The 20441-nt window shown below is 37.2% G+C and overlaps 1 protein-coding gene across 3 annotated transcripts in view; it reads left to right on the forward strand.

Annotated features, from left to right (window-relative positions):
- Znf521 (zinc finger protein 521) overlaps positions 1–20441 on the forward strand; it is a 269597-nt gene that overhangs the window by 139663 nt on the left and 109493 nt on the right. For 2 of the 3 annotated variants that reach the window (XM_063231828.1, XM_063231826.1), the window contains one exon: positions 3567–3651. In XM_063231828.1, the coding sequence (XP_063087898.1) occupies positions 3567–3651 (85 nt within the window). The remainder of the gene's footprint in view (positions 1–3566; positions 3652–20441) is intronic. The other variant, XM_063231827.1, reaches the window with a different exon arrangement.

The raw sequence follows: 20441 nt of genomic DNA on the forward strand, positions 1-20441 counted from the left end.
TTCTCAAAATCAATCAGAAATAATGAGGTGCTGGGAAAAAGTTGTATCCTTGATAATTACATCTATCAGTATCAGAAAACAAAAGAGAACAATCAGGAAATGACAATCCCACTCCCAAGTAGCACATTTAAAAAGGCTAATGAAAAAAGTCTCTTTTAAAAATTGTACTAAATTAGCATTTCAAGTAAATTGACAACCTAAGCAGTGATGAAGGCCAATCTGGGGCCCAAACAATGGAAGTTCTGTCTCTACTTTTATCTGCTTTAAAAAAAAATGATCTCACTTGACTTTTTTTGTTACCTCTTACTGGAGGTTATAGTGCTTCTGCACTGTGCCAGGGTCGGGTCGTATCTAGCGTTTGAGGCTTCATTTGAGGTTGTGTTTATTAAGACAGTGACCCGAAGGACAGAAACCAGGATGGGAAGTTGTTCTTGCATGGTGCCCTTATTTTCAGTCTGGAAAGGGGTTAATGTCACTGTCGTATTAGACAAGGGATTCAACCTCCTCTTTATAGCCAGAGCCCAGCGTTAGAACTAATGGTTGAAAGTACTGGAAAAGCAGATTTGGGTTTAGAATTAGGACAGATTCCCTTATAATCTCAGCTATGCAGAGCTGAAATGAATTTACCTCCAAGTGAATGAGCTCTTCATAGTACATGCCTAAGAGGTTACAACTCTTATTTAAAGGAGGCTATGCAGGTGGACAGGGGTACCTCAGATATTTCGAGAGGTATTTTACAGGTCATTTAAATTAATTTCTTAAAATTGAAGGTGACAATAAATTTTACATCATGGCTTTCAAAAAAAAAAAGCCCACAACACATCTCCATTTGCTTATCTGTGCTCTGTTTTGGGGACAGGCAAGCAGTGTAAGAGAGAGCTCAGGCTACAGAGTTTTAAACCATGATACTTTGTTTTTGAATTCTTATCTAATAGTACATTTAGGAGTTTATAGATAAGAATATGGCTTTGTTTAAAAAGGAAATAGTCTTTAGACATCGTTTTAAGTGTAAAGAAAATTAGAATTTGAATTATCAATGACAAGAACATTTTCTTTCAATGACAAAAGAAAACATATTCAGAAATCTTTAAATGTGTCACTTCATTTTGTAGATACTAGGAAGTGCTGATATTTTATTATTTTGGATTTTCGAGTGATTTTATTCTTTATTGTTAGACCAAAAGTTAAAAAAAAATCCCCTAGTATATTCCACCAACATATTCATCACTCATCACTTTTGGAGACAGTTTTTGACACAGAGTATGTTTTACTGTGCTAACAAGAGAAAAGACTAGCCATTAAGTTTATGTTTCTTTGTTTTTCAGCAAGGTCACATATCAGGAATAATGCTAGAAGTATGCTAATAAACAATATATAATGTAGGTCATCAGGGAGTAAGAAATATTTTCTAACTAGTTCTAAAGGGAAATATTGTTTTAAAAAAAGGATAGATGTTATTTACACAACACATGTTGCTCTATATGTCACCATCAAAAGCATCTTGTAAACAGCTCAGTATAGTAAATCTTCCTTGGTGATTGTCAGAATGTTTGAAGTCTGTTAGATTTAGATTCAGCAGAGTCAGTTCACAATATGCCTAATGTACAAAGACCATTAGATTATTTAGACGGCTTCCGCTAGAAATATACCTATACTACTGTGGTTTGAAAAGAGTATTATTGTGCCTATGGAAGAAACTATTGTATGAAATTATAATGCTTCAGAAAATTTGAAATGAATGGCATTAATAATTTCAATCTCAAACAAAATGACATCAATTTTTGTGTTTACCTTAGATTTCGTTTATGACCTAGGCAACTTGTTAAAGTTAATTGTAATTTACAAACTATTATTTCCTGTTAATATAACTAGTAAAAACATTTTATTGGCTTCAGATAAAATGATAATTTTGTAAAAATAGTTATAACCAAATATCAGTTATATAAATTTTCAAATGTGATTTTTCTCATATTTAAGAGATTTTCAAAATAGATTAGTTCATAATGGTTTATTTTCCAAAACAGTTTTTAATTGTAAATATTAAGTATTACCACAGAAGAAGCTATTATGTGTATATTCAACAAATACTTTATTTATTGAGCTCATTTAATTTGAACTAGCACTCAGTAATAAAGATGTGACTAGATCACAAGAGGTTTTTTTTTTTTTTTCTTTTAAAATGAGAGCCTAACAATTAGAATTAGGAGAACTTGTCTCACTGGGATACTGTTATCTCAGGCAATCTTTCTACCTCTGTAGGCTTCAGTTTTTCATTTAAAGTTTGATAATTACAATAAAAATTCTATTCTGTCTACTTCACAGGACTGGTAAAAGTAATAAAATAGTGTTCAACAGATACTCTGAAGAAGAAAAGACACTAAGAAACCCAGTGCTAATTCTGTAGCATTATGATATAAAATCTAGTAATACTATTATTCACTGTTCAGAGTGATATTAGTCTAGTCTCATGTTCAGTTTCAGCATACGTAAAGATAAGGACAGCTACTACCGAATGAGAGACATTATGGTAGTCATTATTGACTTCCCCAATGTCAGGTCTTGAAGACCTAAAAATCCTTCACCATCCTGTTATGATTTGATTAGTTCAATAATGTTCATTATGTATTTAATGTGTGTGAAGATGGGAACAACTATTTGGAAGAAAACTAGAGACAATAAGATAGACAGTGAAGATCTCCAGTGGACTTGCTTTGAAATCTGTGGTTCTTAAAATTGTTTCCTTATGATGTTTTGTTCTGTTTTGTTATGTTTAATCTTACCCTCTTTAAAATAAAAAAAAAATGTTCAAATACTCATTATATGATATGAATTTTTTACAGAAGAAAATATGTATTTAAATTCTAATACTTAGCAACTTCTATAATGTTAACTAAATTTCAGACTAGTTGTAAATTATTACACCTGAATGTTTTGCATGGATTCCATGACAGTTAGCCCATTAGCTGTTGTAGTTCTAGAACTCCAGAAACAACAGCACAGTTACTTTGGCCAAAATGAAATTGTGCCTGATTTTCAAAGACACTGGTTTCTGAAACTCAGGTATGTGTTACTTTCTTCTAGTGTTGAGGATAAAACCCAAGGCCTTTTCAGTGAGCTAAATCCTCTGCTCTTTTATTATTTTTTATTTTGAGTCAAGGTCTTGCTAAGTTGTCCAGGCTGGGGTCAGACTTACAATCTTCCTGCCTCTGCCTCCCAGAGTATTGGGCTTACAGGTGCGCAGTACCATGCATGGTTGTGTTACAAACATTTTAAATACTAAATTCTTTGAGTTGAAATATCTTTTAAAAATATATTATTGCTTAACTAAGTGCCGCTGCGTCTACTAAATGTTAATAGCAGAAAGCATAGTGTTGGGCTCAAATCCAAGTCTTACTCTAGAAGTCATGGCCCTTCGCCTAAGCAGTCTGACAGTAATCCAGTTAGCAAGGCATAGAAGACCAGCATGTCAGAGAAAGTGCCATCAGGCCAGTTTGGTGTTTTCTAAACTAAACAAACAATAGAAAGTGTACCTATCAAAGTAATTCTCTTTCTACTTGTTTTCTCAGAAGAAGACCTATCAGTGCATCAAGTGTCAGATGGTTTTCTACAATGAGTGGGACATTCAGGTTCATGTTGCAAATCACATGATTGGTGAGTAAACCTCTCAGCCTTATTACAGAAACATTTTTTCCCTACTCATGTACATCAGTGCCTATATAATTAAACAGTATTAAAGATGAATTAATTGTTCACCCTTCAATGGATTACCTAAGCATGATTGATTTTTTTTTGTTGTTGTTATTTCTATTATTAGACCTGAGAGGCATTAGCCTGTTTTATTTTCTGCAAAGGCTAGTTTAGGCTTCTGTAGAGAATTATATATCTACTGCCAGTCAAAACACAGGTGATTAACAAATTAAACTTCTAATCATTTTTGCATTATTGAAAACTAACAGGAATGGTTAATGAACTGGATGTGAGCTTTCCATAGAGTTTTAGACAGGTTTTAATTTCAAATGTTGTTATGGTAATAGCACTGCTGTGTGTTGCTGAAGCATCTTTGTATCAAAATCTAAAATGGTGAGTTTTGTTATGGGGAAACATAAATAATTTAAATTGCCATAAAATAGTTTTATATGTATGGTTTCAACAGCCTGGAAATAATCATGATCATAAAGATCATGTAAAGAATTTAGTCATCATTTTTTATTTCCCATCAAATTTTCCATAGATCTTTATAAAAGTGGTTTGGGGAAAGATTTCTGAAGTCTTTTCAGGCCAGTGTTTTCAGGATTTTGCATTTGTTACACGAGCTGGAACTAAAAGGATAATTTTTTTCACTTATTCATATTGTCCCATTATGCCTTAATTCTTCAGGGGATACACCCTATTTTTTCAACCTGATAAGCAGTTAGTAATAATGCTAAGAGTTTTTGCCAGCCAATTAAACTTTGTCGTCCATATCTTTTTCTGCCAGTAAAATGACAGTTGCTATTATTGTGTGCTGGTTTTGTTACTCATTTGTGTTTTTATATTATGAGAATTTATTTCATACTCACACCACGGTATAATTTCAAATATGGTGACGATACATTCTTTAAAAGTTCAGTTAACTTCTTGCTTTCCCATTATGAAACTTTGCAACACAGAAAAGAAAATTCAACATTTTAGACTCCGAGTTTGTTTCTAGGGGGAAACAAGTTTTATTATACAATAATCAGAAGTGTTCTAAGAATACTTCAGCAGATGGGTTGCTCCATATGTCATTATTGATCATTAAAACAAGTCGTAAAAAAACTTCCAATGTTTCTGCATAAATTAATGAAGATAAATTCAGCAGCATGTTGGAAATTGATTAATAGTTTTTCAATAGGATCTACTTTGTAGTTTTCGAATGATGGGTCTTTAGGAAGATTATTGCTGATAAAAGACCAACTGCTAAGAGGAACATATACATAAGAGTTGCAATACTGACCACTTTGCCTCTGCATTTCCAGATTTAAACACAATGTATTAGTGGTTTTTCATATCTATTGGACAGCATGTCTTCAATGGGGCAGGTTAACACTGACAGCCTCTCTGGGCATTCAGGGGACAATGGTAACATGTATGGGTGCCAAATAAAGTGTCTCTGCAGATGGCCTTTGGGTTTGGGCTCTAAGAGAAACCTCAGTTTTCAAAATTGCTTTAATTCAGAGGTGGGTACAAAAAAGTGAATTCTTTTTTGCCCATGATAGATTCAGTTTTCCCACTTTCTTTATCTCTTTGAGTATTGTCTGGTGGTGGTGATTGTTCATGATTCTGCGGTGCTACAGTTTGAGATGGATTTGAGTGAAATTTTGCAGCGAACTGGAAAATTTAGTAAAATTTAGTGTGACTTGCTTTGGGTAGTTCTATTCCATGTAAGTGTTTTTGTTTCTAGATTTATTATTTATCCCAGTACCCAGATGAATGAGTTGAGTGTATGTTCAACACAACATTAACGTTCTTCTGCACATGTAGATCCTAAACTGAATATTAAGCACAAGAGGATTTCTTAATTTTTTTCAATTTTAGTATCCCTTGCCCCATAACCTTTTTGGATGTGCCGTGGCCTTCCTTTGTTTGAATTGCCTTACACCTTTCTCTTTGTATATGTCTACATTCCTTGCCATCATTAAGCTTTCCCAAGGCTTCCCGCCCATATTGTGGTGTGTTAATATGGCACCTCCTCTTGGGATCTGAGCATTTAACATTCACCTTCTACCAGAAAAACATACTCCACTCCTTCTCACAGAGGGCCTGGCTATTTAATATTCATGCTATTCTAAATAACAAAATATTGAGTTCTCTTGCACTTGAGGCCTAAACAAATGAATAGCATCCATTTAATTGTTCTGTTGACCATGCATCCAAGTTCTTAAACCCCACTCGCCCTGTTAATATCTAGAGAGAGAGAGAGAATGAGAAGCAGGAGGGTGTCACAAAAGCTAAGATATCCTTTTGTAAAACCCCAGTGTGATACTTAGTCTTTCAAATGAGGCAGGCAGCATTATTCTGTTGGCTAAAATACCTCCACTGAGGGTAGGTATTTTTAGGTTTTGTATCTGTGTGTGTTTTTTGTCTAATCAAAAAATAATCTCAAATAGACATTTAGCAGGGGAAGAGGGATTAGGGACTATCTGAAAAGCCTCTTACTTTTTGTTAAGAGGGTAGATAGTGTTTTTAAAGATTTTGTTTTACATTTCAATCAGTCTAGAGGAAGGATTATGTCACCTGATGGAAAACAAGAGATCTGCAGGATGATCCAATGAGGTGTAACTTAAAATTCCTTCTTTAACCAAATCATTTGCATTTGTTTCTATTTTAACACAGTTTCAGGCAACTTCTACATTTCTTCCTGGATGTGCTGGTTTCAGATTATGGACTTGTAAGTGGCACTTGTGAATGGGAAACCAGTTTCCCCAGGTCCATATGGGAGGTACTGGATTTAAGTGTGATTTTTTTTGGCTAGGTATGGACACAAGGCCTGAGTTGCAGGAATACTCAATAAAAATGCACCAGGTTGTCTGACTTATGTCTACTAAGGTAAAAAGAAAACTTCACTCTCTGCAACATTTCAACACAGTTTCAGTAAGAAATCAGACCGGTGCCTATCACACACACAAACACAGAGCTACAAAACATTTTAACAACTTTTCTTAGGGAAAAGGGTTCCCTCTTTTAGTATCTGTGCAGCTGAGAATATTTTCCTTATCTCCCTTTATTTATTTCACATGGTTTACATTGGTTTTAACCTGAAAATACAAAAGGAAACCATTTAATTATATTCACCTTTCTCTTTTTTATCAACAGGATAAATGATTATTGTTGTTTCTCTTTGAGAGTTCTATTATTATTATTATTATTATTATTATTATTATTATTCTTTGAAATGGATTAACAACAATAGAGATGAAACCAGAGAATCTAAATGTATTTAACTCAGCAAAGGGATTGCCTCATATAAAATTATGAGGCTCTACTGCAGTAGAGTAAATTTGTAAGTGCTCAGAATAAAAGGCTGTTAGGCATGAGATAATATAAAGAGATGACACTGCCAAGAACTATTTATGAGAAGCTTAATTTTTTCACTCTGATAATTCTTGACCAATAATTACCAGCCTCTAATTATCTATTTTAGTTAGAAAGAAATTTCGTTCACTATGGAGGTTGGCAAATGCAACTAGCGTATAAATCCCCAAAGAGACAAATGTGTTCCAAACAGCCCCAAACAACTGTCTGATGAAACATAGTGAGCAAATTGTGAGTGGCTGGTGATAGACAACCAGCGGTATGCTTACTATAGAAGGCCAGGCCGCTCCACAAAGAAATGATGAAAGGGGAGAAAGGCCATTATCCTTGGAATTGATTACTATAGCCTTGGACTTTGGACTTTGGGTATATAGCTGTGGCCATTCTCAGCCCTCCCTCCCAGCCTGCAGGAGTTCATGAAAGAGATGGTAGGGAATGGAATGGGTCCAAATCAGTTACTTAACAATGACTGTGAAGTATCTCATTAGAAATAGATTTTCAGTTTTGTTTATCTTTTCATGTTTTTATATGATTCAAAAGATCAGTGTCACAATGACCAAGTTGTATATAAGGTATCAAGATAGCCATTTTGGTGAAAAAAAAAATTTACATTGGGAAATAATAATTAATGAACAAAGTCTGGACAGGTCAAGGATAATGTGAAAATGTTTTGAAAAAGTAAATGTACTTATCTCTTAAATAAGCAAAACTAGAATGTGGGACTATAAATGATAACTAAAACAAACACTAGTGCAAAGATACTGTTATTCAGATCTCTACTATTCAGTTTTCTGGATAATTATAATTTTTAAAAGGCTGTAGAAAGACAACACTTCTACAGAGTATACAGAAAGAAGGTATGTTGTTACACACAATATGTTGCAGTGTTGTGAAAACAAGAACACCAAAATCAGTTTAGCACGGGGCAGTGAAACTTCAGTCTGTTCTTATGGCAAATAGTGGTCTTACATTCTGCAATTTTATGACTCCGAATGTCACAAATGGGACTCTTTTCCTTTCTTTACTTTAGTGATGGCCTACTCAGTGATTAATCTTCAGTATAGTTTTGTGATGTTCAGTGTCACTTTGAAGCATTTCAGCTTGAGTGCTCCTGTTTTAGAATAGAATAGAATAGCTCCTGTTTTAGAATTGTGGTCTAGCATGGATTTGGATCTCATTTCTTCTCAAGGAGAAATAGCAAAGATCCAGAGCTCTGCTTTGGATGATAAAGGGCTGTACTGTCTTTTAAACTCTGCTTTCCTGGGTGTTTTTCATAGCACGAATAGAAATGAACCTACAGTAATGTCTGTATCTGTGTATGAGCATGTATGTGCACATGTATGTGTGCAACAGCACGCTAGCCTAAGAATTTCAAAATCATCTTTTGAGAGTCTTTGGAGCCTTGATTTGTGTTCATTCTAAATGAGAAGACTATTGAGTTGTTCTGTTTTGAGAAAAAGCGTCTTTATTTGATTGCTTTAAAATTCAGGGAATTAAGAAACAAGCATTTGGTGTTAAATATGATGAAATACTGGCTTATTTTATCAAGAGCTGGATTAAAAAAGATGAAATCTGGGCAGTTTAATGGTAACAGAAAGCTACCCTCATGTGGGCAATGCTGGCTTATTTGAAAAGCCCATAAAGGGTTTCTACATGGACCATACAAAAGGGATACTTTCTCTTTAATAGCCATCTGTACAGGAGAGATGAGAAGTGGGCCAGGTCATCTCTCCTCAGCTGTCATGATATTAACGTAGGTAATGGAGCAAGCTCGCAGTTCTGCTGGGTGTTGTTTTTCATAGATGTTCATCGATTTACACAGATAATTCTATTTATTTCTTAGAGTTGGTCCAAGTGAACCAGGCAGAATAACAAACACCAAAGCATTTCAAATGACTTTATCTTTGTTTGCAACGTAACTTTTGTCTAAAAAAATGGTGTCACACCTACTGTGCAGATGGCTGCATGATTTGTAAACCAGCCAAAACATTTAAACAAATGTGTGATCTGGGGATAGATTAAATAAAGGATAAAATGGAGTGTGGGCCACAAATTCTAATAATCAGATGATTTTAAGTTGTGTGCAGTGCGGAGCGATGGTCACAGTGATAGCAGGGAAAGCTTGCCAATGACAGCAAGGTGCCTTATAGATCTCAGGATGGAGCCTGTGGCCTGGTAGGCCTCAGTTTGAGAACCGCACATTTGCTGTACAGCTGGCAGCTCTGTATGGGGACATCAGATAAAACTTATGTAAAATGAAGTGTTATTGCTTAGTATGAAATTGTTCAGAGAGGGAATTTGCAGACAGTAACCGAAAACAGAATTCATGATACCAATGAAGCAGACTGTAAATATGAAGAGGGTTTAATTATCTGCGCAATTTAACAAAAATTCAAGATGTATTCAGAAAGGACATCCGCAGGCATAAATATAACATGGCTCCACTGTTTACCGAGTCCAAAGAGGACCACAGGAACTTATCAAACCTCATCTTTGATCGGCCTCTCTAAAAACAAAGACAGTTTAATAGAAAAGGAAAAACACTTTTTGGAGGAAGGCAGAGTTTTCAAGAGCTCATCTTGGATGTTTAGATTCTTGTTTTGTGAGCAATTTAGAATGCAAATCTTTGGGTCTGTCTCCTAATTTCTGTGTTCAGCGATTAAAAGGCAAATCAGAATGTTTATCCTTGTTGTGTGTTTCAGCTTCTGTCTAGCAACTTTGATTTACAAGAGTGAAAAAAATACTGGCATGTAGTGTAGATCCTAATTTACAAGCCCCACAGAAAGGCTATTAGCCATTTCTTGTGATGGTAATTTTCTGTGAGGCTGTAGATTCTGACTGAGCCCATAGACAGATCCAAGATTCAGTTTCTTGTTGCTTTTTAAAAGCACCCTGCCCTGAAAGAGACTTCAGAAGAATGTGGCTCTCAAGGAGGCTTACTGGATGCCAGCCTGTGCTGCTAGGCTCTGTACAGGGATGCTGACGGCAGAGAGGCTACACCAGATGGACAGTGCCACTTGACTGCCTGCAACACAATGGTGGGGCTCCTGGCTCTCATTCTGTCCTCGCCTTTGACTTCCGTAGAATCCACCACCTCTGTATCCAGTTTTCCCTTGTTTTTTGATATGTTTGTCGTCAAATGTGGGTATCCGCTTCTGAATGAAGGTTTGCAGGACATTTCAGAATGGAGGGCACCGAAAGCCTCCCCAGCAATAAATAAAAGGAGCCCTCCCCACCCCCACCACACACACGTGCCCATACACAATAGAGATCGTGACCTATTTCCACTGCATCCCTTTGTACACGTGTGAAGGAAAGGTCTCCAGTGACCTATTTCCATAGGTTAGTTCCTAGTTTCAGGGCCATTAATAGCAGTAAACAAAGGAGAGGGAGCCAATATGGAGAGTGGGTGTCGAACTTCAGCTGCTCATATTGTTGCATTTGGTGAGCTGACGGGGTTTCGTAGGTCACCTTTAGAATTATGCCTATGACAGCAGTAGCTACCTGCCAAGATGGCAAGGTATCTCACAGCTCTCAGGATGGCGCCTGTGGCCCAGTAGGCCTCAGTCGGAGGGGCACACATTTGCTGTACAGCTGGCGGCTCTGTATGGGGCAGCCGTGTGGGCTGTTAGGGAGCTGGAAAGGAGACAAGCATGAAATTTCTTCTAACCCCAACTCTGTTTTTCTGTACTGTTGGCTGCTTCTCAGTTCCTTGACAAAAAAACCAATCAGGCACCCTTTAATCCGCCTGTGATTACCACTGGTATAAAAAGAGAAGCATAATGAGGAAAAATGCCTCGTTTTGTTGCCTTCAAAAGCCAACAAATTGGAGTTAACTTGACAGGAAGTGGCTTAATAATTAGATTATTTATTTATTCCTGACACATATCCCCCTGTTACTAGTCTCAGGAGACCCTGTAGATGGTACGATTTTCAAGCTGCCATTACTTCGCTGTCTTCTGCGAACAAAGAAGCTACTGTCTATCAGTCAATTAAATGCATTCTTTAAGCAGAGGCTGCGAAGTCCTCAATGGAGAGAGCCCTGGGACTCTGTGGCTGATGATTCCTTTCTCTGTACTGTACATCACACTCTCAACTGCAGTCCCCACAGAGATGGAATAAAGTCATGCATTAAAATATCACTTGTTGATTTGTTTGCTAATGAAGAGCCATTGAAATGTTTGTGTATTTCTATGGTAAAATTGTTGATAAAAGGACCTACTTGCCAGCATATCTGAGTTCATCTGCTGTGAGTGCTTATTTAAGAGTTATTAAAATTAAAGTCAACAAACAACAGAATAAAAACTGAAGATAACAAGAGTTTTCCTACTATTCCATCAAAGTCAGTGCATGAAGCCAGGAAACACTGAGAAATGGTCTCATTTCAGTTCCTCACTGCCATCGCATTAATACAAACACCTTATTTTCTCGGGCATAAAAATGTCTTTTTCAGACTGTTTGGGAGCTCGACCTTTTAAAGAATGGGAAGGTATTAGAATCCCTCTGTGAGAATAATGCACTTACAAATTTTCTTTTCTTTTTCTTTATGTTGAGTGGCACTTTTGAAGCAATGTCTTGAACACAAATACACATAGAATTTTTTTTTTTTTCTGGAAGCTTGGTGGGGCTTTTAAAATTAAACTAGTACAACATCTGTGAGATAAACTGGACCCAATCTCACAACCTCATGGAACACAGAAAACTATGAGCTTCTTTCTCTGTGTGTTGTTTTATTTTTCCTTTCTCATTATTTTGTTTCCATGATAGGAAGTGATTTCAAGGGTTAAGAGGAAGTGCACAGAGGTTTCAACTGGACAAGGCCCTTATCCCTTACTAAATTCTGTTTGCTGTGTGCAAAGATTGTCTTCGCTGCACTTCTCTGGGCTCCCATTGATTTGCCTTCTATTTCAAGAATAAATCTGTTGTCAATTTAAAGGTCTAGAAGGCTCACTAGGCTGGAAGACTTAGCAGTATGACAGCACTGTGATGAAATATTCGTCCTTGGTTCTGCCATCGAAAGAGATACATTTGAAATTTAAAGAGGGGCCGCTGAACTTAGAAAAGTGTCTCCTCTTCCCTAGGCTTTATAAGGAAGAGTAATCAAGGCTTTTACTGTACTTTCCGCGATTACCTGACAACAGACTGCAAAGAATTAATTCCGGCCCTCATCCGATGGCTGGATGGCTGTATTTCTTACTTCTACTCTGTTATTCCAAGTCATTTTGTTAGAAAAAGCTTAGATACTCGGAGGTGTTCTATAATAGAAAATGAATCTGAAACCCTTTCATTAATTGGTGATTAATATATTTCAGGATTAGTTTAAGCAGGGCTCTACCTCCTGCCCAGTCAAGTATGTTCTGGTTAATATCCAATTATCTGCACCTTCGTAGTTATTATGTCTTAATATTTCGGATATGATAACCAGAAACTTGAGAGTAATGCTAATGAGGAGCATAGAGCAAGAATTAACCAATGACACACTCAATGATCCTTGGTGAGGCAAGAATCTCTTTTCTCCCCCTTAACACATTGCTTCAGCATCTTCTGAGCGCTGACTGAAAAGTAAGACTTCCAACTTCTGTAGGCAAGAATTAGATCATCAATCATTCTCTCTTTTAAATAAAATGACCCTGCATTTGTGGTGTGAATGTTCATCTGAAAGCCCTGTTTCTGCACGCTTCATGGAAGATAGGCAGGGAAAACAGAGAGCCTGTCCCTATCTTCTGACCAGGAAACATCGTATTCTTTATCTTTTCCTTTGAACAAAGCCACAAGTTGTTATGCCTTAGAAAGATGTTTTAATTCAGATTAATTTGGACTCCCTGTAGTAGTTCACATTTTACCTGCTACTTCTTCTTCTCTTTCAACCAAGATTTATCACCATGCTGTATAGAGCTTGTGCCTCTATTCAGGTTTTTTTCCAGCACTGTTCACCCCTGTCAAGTGCCACTGGGGTGGTCTGAGTTGCGTCTAGCTGTGGCTTCAGGAGTGCACTTGTGCTGTCCCCTTTGTATGCTGTATTGTAATGAAGCAACATCAGTAAATTGCGGTGAAGGGTGATTGTTGCACAGGGATGACTACTACACCTTGGGGTCCATTTGCACCAGATTATTCTTTTTATTGTTATTATCACATCCCATCTTCTTTACTCCCTCGCTGTCGAACTTGCTGTTGGCCACCAGTGCACTGCAGAGGGGATCTTGAGGAATGATGCAGACGTCTTTTGTTTCCTCTTAGGCACAAACCTATCACCATTCCATCTCCTGCCCAGCTATCCTGAGTGGCTTTGCAGCTCTTTATCAATTGACTTCATTTACAGGGTTCCTTATTATCATCTTCTTAAAGCAGTAAATTGTGAAAAAGGGTGACACATTTCTTTTCCCACATTTTGTATGAAATTATAGATTTCTGTAGTCAAGACGATCGACTATTACATTTGTCCCTTACTCCAAATAGGTTTGAGAATTTACAAAAGGGATCTACACAGGATTACTGCTTAAAGGCAGGATTTATATTTTCAATATTTTCCTGTAATTCCTTAAAACATAAAAGACACAAATAATGTATATATTAGTAGATTTTCTCTTGATAAAAGTCTTTTTTAAATCTCAACCATGTTCCACCAGGAACGAATAGAGCTTGAAGGCAAAGATCTTGTGTTGTTATTGAACAGAATTGTGAATGAAGTTTTTAACTGGGGTATAATCACATGTGAACTCTGGGTGGCTGTCGATCTCCTTGCTGTCATAATGGTAGTACCTGTGTGCTTTTGTTTTTTCAATTGTTAGTACAGCTGTCGTTGTGTTTCTCCTCCTGTAAGGCTGGGCTGCTGTGCAGCATTCAAACTAAAATCTAGAATTAGAACTGACACACCTTCAATTGAACTATCAAGTCTTTTAAAACTGCTTGGCCATGACGCCAGTCCCACGCTATTTGACCGTCCACACTTCCGATTGCGGGCCAGAGAGCATTGATTTTTAACTGTCATTTCTAGTGCACATACTGTAGAATTGAAATTTAAACCTTAATCCACTCAGTAATGCAATTAATTTTTAATGTGCAGTAATACTAATTGAAATAGCTTGGATTTAGTAAGTCACCACAAGACATTTTCAAAAGCAAGAGTCTCCACTGAGAACTGGAAGGACAGATAATCATTGTTGCAGTGTTTACTGAATAAATGCTCACTCTGCAGGCCACCAGCAGGAAGGGAGGTTGCTTTAAATTAGGCTGTATTATAACTCTTGGAGAAGAGAAACATGTTTTCTGAGAGAATTTCTGTTTTCCTATCCACTGTAAAAGACTGAAGGATTATGAATGACTTTTTAAAAGTGTAGTTTTAGTAATATGGTATCTTAACATATTGCATGCAAAAATAGTATTAGCTCATTTTAAAAACTCAGGAGTAGTTGCAAATCAAGACATTCGTCAGTCACATCATGATCAGAAGCAGCAGTCTCCCTGGGTTGTCTCATTAAATGATTCCTATTTTAGGGATCACTTACAGATTTGGGGAATATAGAGACTTTATCGGCTATCTGTGACTCTGTTGTCTTGTTTTGTTGTGTTTATATTCTGGCGCATCAGAAATACATCTTACTTCCTTATCTTTCTAAGCTTTAGCTCTCACATATTATTTCAAAATGGCCATTTAAATGTTTTGCGAGGTTTTTTTCCCCCTAACTACAGGAAAGTGAATTTTGCACTGTAAATCCAAATAGGTTTTCAGTCATTTCTACACTCAAAAGGTTTTCTAACCACATTTATCTGCTGGTAAATGAGAACTTTTTAAAATGCTTGAGTTCTACTGATGAATGAGCTGGCAGAGTGCACAAAATGAGCACAAGCATTAACTTTAAAAAAGGCAAGCACTGTATATCATGCTTTCATGGTTCTCACATTATAGTATTTAATGCGCTGATAGTGCTGTTAAATATTTAGTAAAGGTTCTCTCATAACCCTGCCATCTATTCAAATGGGATTTTAAGACATTTTTGCAGCACATAAGTAAAAATGATGTTAGGGAACTTGAAGCAATTGTGGTGTGGCATAGTTTCTAAATGAAATGTGGCACAAATGGGCCCAGCACATTTGTTTCTACAAAAACCTGAATCAGTTTGCTTCTTTGGGTTAAGGTTTCCAACTGACTGTCATTTCTGCCATGGTTAAGTCAAAAGTACTGTTGGGATTATTGACATAGAGTACACAAATGACATTATGATATGTTAAAAAGAATACCTTAATCGTGATTATTTTAAGCATCCTCAGCTGAGCATTATAGTTTTTTTTTTCCACTTACAGAAAGAGAAGATAAAAGAGAAATGAGGGAAAATCAATGTTTAGTCCATTTAGTCCATATTAGCAAATCAGGTTAGGGGCATAGTACCTTAAATCTTTTCAGTTTCCATTTTGGGTTTCTGTGGTGAATACTGAACATTAAATATCATTGTGTACACTGACATGATGCATAATGACATGATGCAAAATTTTGTAATTTTGTCTTATAATATTTGATGGTTATTATCTAAGTAACAATGATTCTTTCAGCTTGGAGTGGAAATTACTTTCTTGGAGCCTGATGTGAAAATATTGCCAGTAGATACAACACAGTGATTTCATTATTGTAGTGTTAGGTTGGAATTCACATATCACCTTTTCAGTGCTTAATAGTATTACTAGTTCTGCAGATATAAGGATGAAGCTGGTATTTTGTTCAGATTTGTATGTGATATGTGTTTGGTTTGTCTAGGAACCTATCTGCTAGACACTAATTCTCTTCTCATTTTATATGCAGCTAGTCACTACAGTATTCATTCAGACTGCACAGAGTCACATCTTATCTGTAAAACACGGCTTCCTGTTCTTATTCGCTATTTGTATTCTCATAAGCAGAAACAAAAGATTCATTATGATGGTGTGGAAATACATTTTGTTTTGAGATTATGTGCATCACATATGTGTTAAAATCAAGAAAGGATGAATAAAAGGGCGAGCCGTAGGTGTACAGGAAGCAAAGGGAAGGGCAGTGAAATGGGCCTTCTGTATAGGCGTGTTTAATATGCAGTGCTTGATGTATGTTGACCTCAGGTTGCGAGAGTAGAAAATCCCATTTTCCAGCTTGTTTCAAATGTAGTAAAAATGCTGCTTCAGTTGCTTCATGCTACTCACATTGGGAAAGGTGCTTATACTGTGATAATTATCATCAAGGAATATTAATGTGTTCAGCATTTGTAACCCAAAAACTCATTATAGCTTAAGCTGTGCATCATCTGTGAAGAGAGAACTTTGCCAGAATTCGCTCTTCACAGGGGTTGCCTCCTGCTTGCTGCGGAGTGGTCAGAGTACTGCAAGAGGTCACTTAGGCTATTTTTGAAAGCTGAAGTTTTGCAATTTTTGAATCACTGCCTTCTGTCTAAAGAGTTTATCATTGTTCTCTCGAAATGCCCTACTTCTAATTGACTGAATAGTAGAGTGCAAAAAATAATCGTATTAAATAAATCAGAGGTAAGTGTATATCATGTCGCATGTGAGAGGGTTGGCTTGTGTGTTCCACGCCAAGATAATTGAAGCATCCGTGTCTCCTCTTCAGTCCCTCAGCAAAGGGATTCATTTACACCCCTTTCCCTAATGCAGGTGCCCTTGGGTTGTGGAGAGAAATGCCCCCACTGGGGCTCCATTTCCCAGCCCTATGGCTGGAAACTGTGTAAATAAGACTGCAGGGTCAGCCTTCCTTTGTCAGCAGCAGTGTCCCTAATTAGTCTGTGACAGTCTTTCATAGGAGCCTGAACTGTTCTTGGGATCTTTCCTCACACACTGAAGACTTCTATCTGGAGCACAGATATTTTTGAATGTTTGCTTAAAAAACCGTTCCTAAAGGAGGGGGTGGCATTGACGCGTTGGAGCTGAACAGCTCCGGGTGCCTCGAGGATCCTGTAACTTAATCTGATTAAAAGAGCTAGGTAGGCAACTCCATGTGACACTGTAGGTGGTTCCTCTTATAAGGAGGTGGTGCCCTCACACTGTAGCAGGGAGCTGTGTGCCCGGCATGTTTTGATGATTGCTGAAAGGGAGCTATGTGCCCGGCATGTTTTGATGATTAAACCCATTATTTTCCGCATGCCCATCCATTGCTTGTCATTTCCCATAAACAGCACTGCTCCATGCTCCATGTTACAGTCTGTGTGGGCCAGGCGGAGAGCGCTAATACATAGTTCTGTCAGGCTGTCTGGCTTTGTGGGACTGCTGCATTTCTGAGGTCAAATTGTGAACCTGGCCTTGCTCCTGGGAGGACTAGAAAAATATGTTTCATAACTTCCCATAGACTTAAGCGAGGAGTAGGAAGGGAAAACATGAAGCCCATAGGCTCCGTTTAGATGAGCTGTAAGGTTGAAATTCATCAAGCAGGAGAGTCACCCCGCCGTGGGTGCAGAGTCAGTCTTCGCTGAGGGCTTTGGGGGAATAGGGTAATCATTCAAATAGTCCAGGAGGCACAGACACACAAGCTGATAATCTGGAGGAAACTTGCTGAAATAGGAACTTAGTTACCTGTTAAAAATCCCTGACACGAAGGAATATGGATGGACTGCATAGGCGGAGCGTCGTGAATTCAGCGCAGATACTGCAAGGCTGATTCCACTACCAGCAATTTGTTTGGTGGTGGTTGTTAGTGTTTTATTTTGAATGTGACAGAACCTTTCTGTTCTGCTGCACAGCACTAATACCACAAAACAAATGAACGTCCTGAACCAGAGACAGGTTCCCAATAGTTTGGGGCTGGAATGCTGACAGCAGAGTGGAGAGAGACAGCAGTGGCAGACCTTCTGCCAGGATGTAAACTTAATAATCTTCATGAATTTTGAGTAACTCATAACTCCACTTCCTCACCCAAAGAAGCATTATGAAAAGATTGCTTCTAAATCCTTCAGACATTCTCTGCACTTATGATAGATGCCATCCTCTTTACCTTGAGGCACTGGAAATGAATCTGAGGGGTTTTTTTTGTAAGAGATAAAAATGTATACTTTAGAAGGAGTAAATTGCATTTTCGTGTTTAAGTTCACTATTTGCACTTGATGTGGTGAGATCCAAATGTGAAGAATTGCTTTTGACATTATTTCTCTGGCTCCTGTGTCCCAGGCCACTGCATTATTATGCTGAAATGCACTGTCACATGGGATAAATGTGATGTTGAAAACCTGAGAATACCGTACTGTTGCATGCTATGTTCAGCTTGTTTGGGATAATCATAACTTCTTTAATTATCAAAGCAGTTTGATTTACCCCAGTGATGACGCATTGAATAATATAGCATATTTGTTTAAAAAAAGAATAAGCTTCACAGTACAACTGTTTTTAGAGGCCAACCAAAAGCAGTGTTCCTAAATGAAGCTATACTTTTAACTTTCTCCAAAAGCCCATGTTATAAAATCTGTGTCCTGTATTAGCCTATGTAATATTATAAACTAAATTTGAAGTGTATTCTATAGTCTTAAAATGTTATGACTGATTCTGAATTCTAAATCAAGTTTTCCCTTAATAACTATGTCCTCCAATTTTCTACAACGTCTAAAAATAATTTTTATATCTTTCTTTGTGTATTAAAGTGTGTTGCTGTGCACATGTGTGCGTGTGTGTGCATGTGTACACATCTGTGCGAAGCCTGTATCTACTGCCAACCTCTTCCACCCCAGACTCACTGCTGCACTGCTCCCTGTCTTGTGTTTAACGTGTTTCCAGCAGCTAAGAGAGCTGGTACTAAAGTGAAATGAAAACCATGGAGCTTATATTGCAGTCTGATGTTTGAAAGAGAGATATTGGAAAAGGATGTTTTTTGGCTTGGCTCCCTTTTTACATGTAATTGCTGCTTCATTAGGACTTGGAAGAGTTTCCTGTGGTTAAATTTAATCAAATGGCTCAGAATAACAAACTTGTACTCTCAGAATTCCAGGACAGTTCTGTATATGAAACTTGATTTTGTTAAATGTAGAATGTGCACACACAAACATACACACACACACACACACACACACACACACACACACACTCCTGTCACCACCAAGTTCATAAAATGCTATATGATACTATCTCTAGCTTAACCCTAACTCTCCTTTGGTTATGGATTGGTAAATGATCATGCATTGATGTATAATTCATAAGAAACATATTTCAATGGGTTCAGGGTTTGTTTGTTTTTGGGAAGAACCCAAACTTGAACCAACATGTCTCAAGAAGTCTAGATATTTCACTTGGACAGATGTCAATCATTTGTCCTTCTAGACCGTGATACGAAATTGTTATCATTACTCTTATTACAGAGGAGGAATCAAGGCTCACACAGCCAATACCCACAGACATCCACTAGTGTGCTGAAGTGTAGGGAGACCAACTCACAGTCTTTAGAGTCTTTCTCCATCACTCTTCACCAGTGCAGTGTGCATCTCTTTGTATATGCTCAGATTGCGCAGTTTGGGACCCTGAATTAAAATGCTCTTAGCAATTGCTTTGCTATCATTGCACCAAAGCCAATGTTAATGCCATTTTCTGAGCAATAAAACTTAACTTTGGTTTAGTTGAAATATGATCTGTTCATTAGAAGTGTTAAATAAGGACTTAGCGTGCTTATTCTCTTCAACTACTTAAAAACCAACTACTTTTAAAGAACTAGAGCTAAGCTCAGGATTCTTTGGAAATAACAGGAAATAGGCAATGAAGTGACAAAAATAAGATAAGTTCAGTGTAAATAGACGTGAGTATATGACACAGCTGTTTATAAGTACTAATGTAGGCATGCACAGCGTAGGAGTGTTCATGGTTCTGCAAAGTAGCAAGTGGTTATGCTCATATCTTTTTGAAAAATGAGTTGATAGATTTAAATAACAATAGCTTTGCTCTGAATGATGTTTAGAATCCAGAGTCACACACCTGCAGTGTATGAAAACATGTATGCCACAGACATATTCTTATAACACATGTTATCTAATTTCTGTCAAAAATGGGAAATGGCTTAGAAAACTCCAGCCTTTCTATGAGACTCTATAGGTGTCCATACCCAAATTCAGTCCAAGAAGATTGTAAAGAAGGTCACATTTTATTTCACATTCATTTAAATATGCAGAAGGGATTGACATAACTGTGTGCAGCTGGACAGTACAATTTATGACATTTATCCAAACTGGCTTTTATTGCAAGTTGTTTTTTAACCAACAAGATAGTTTATCGAATACTAAGCTGTGTGTGTAGGTAGAGAAAGAGTAACGAAGAAGCCCAGTGTTGGTATTCATGCAATTGTACATTTTGTGTATGTTGCTGTTTGTTCTACAATGGGAACTGAAGTGTGCTCTCATTTCCATTACAAAACAAGAGCGAAATTGTGCAGGTTTCCTCCCAAA

This window comes from Cavia porcellus, unplaced genomic scaffold (assembly GCF_034190915.1).
Source record: "Cavia porcellus strain 051 isolate PalLab524CR breed Dunkin Hartley unplaced genomic scaffold, mCavPor4.1 scaffold_20, whole genome shotgun sequence".
In the NCBI taxonomy this organism is placed as follows: domain Eukaryota; kingdom Metazoa; phylum Chordata; class Mammalia; order Rodentia; family Caviidae; genus Cavia; species Cavia porcellus.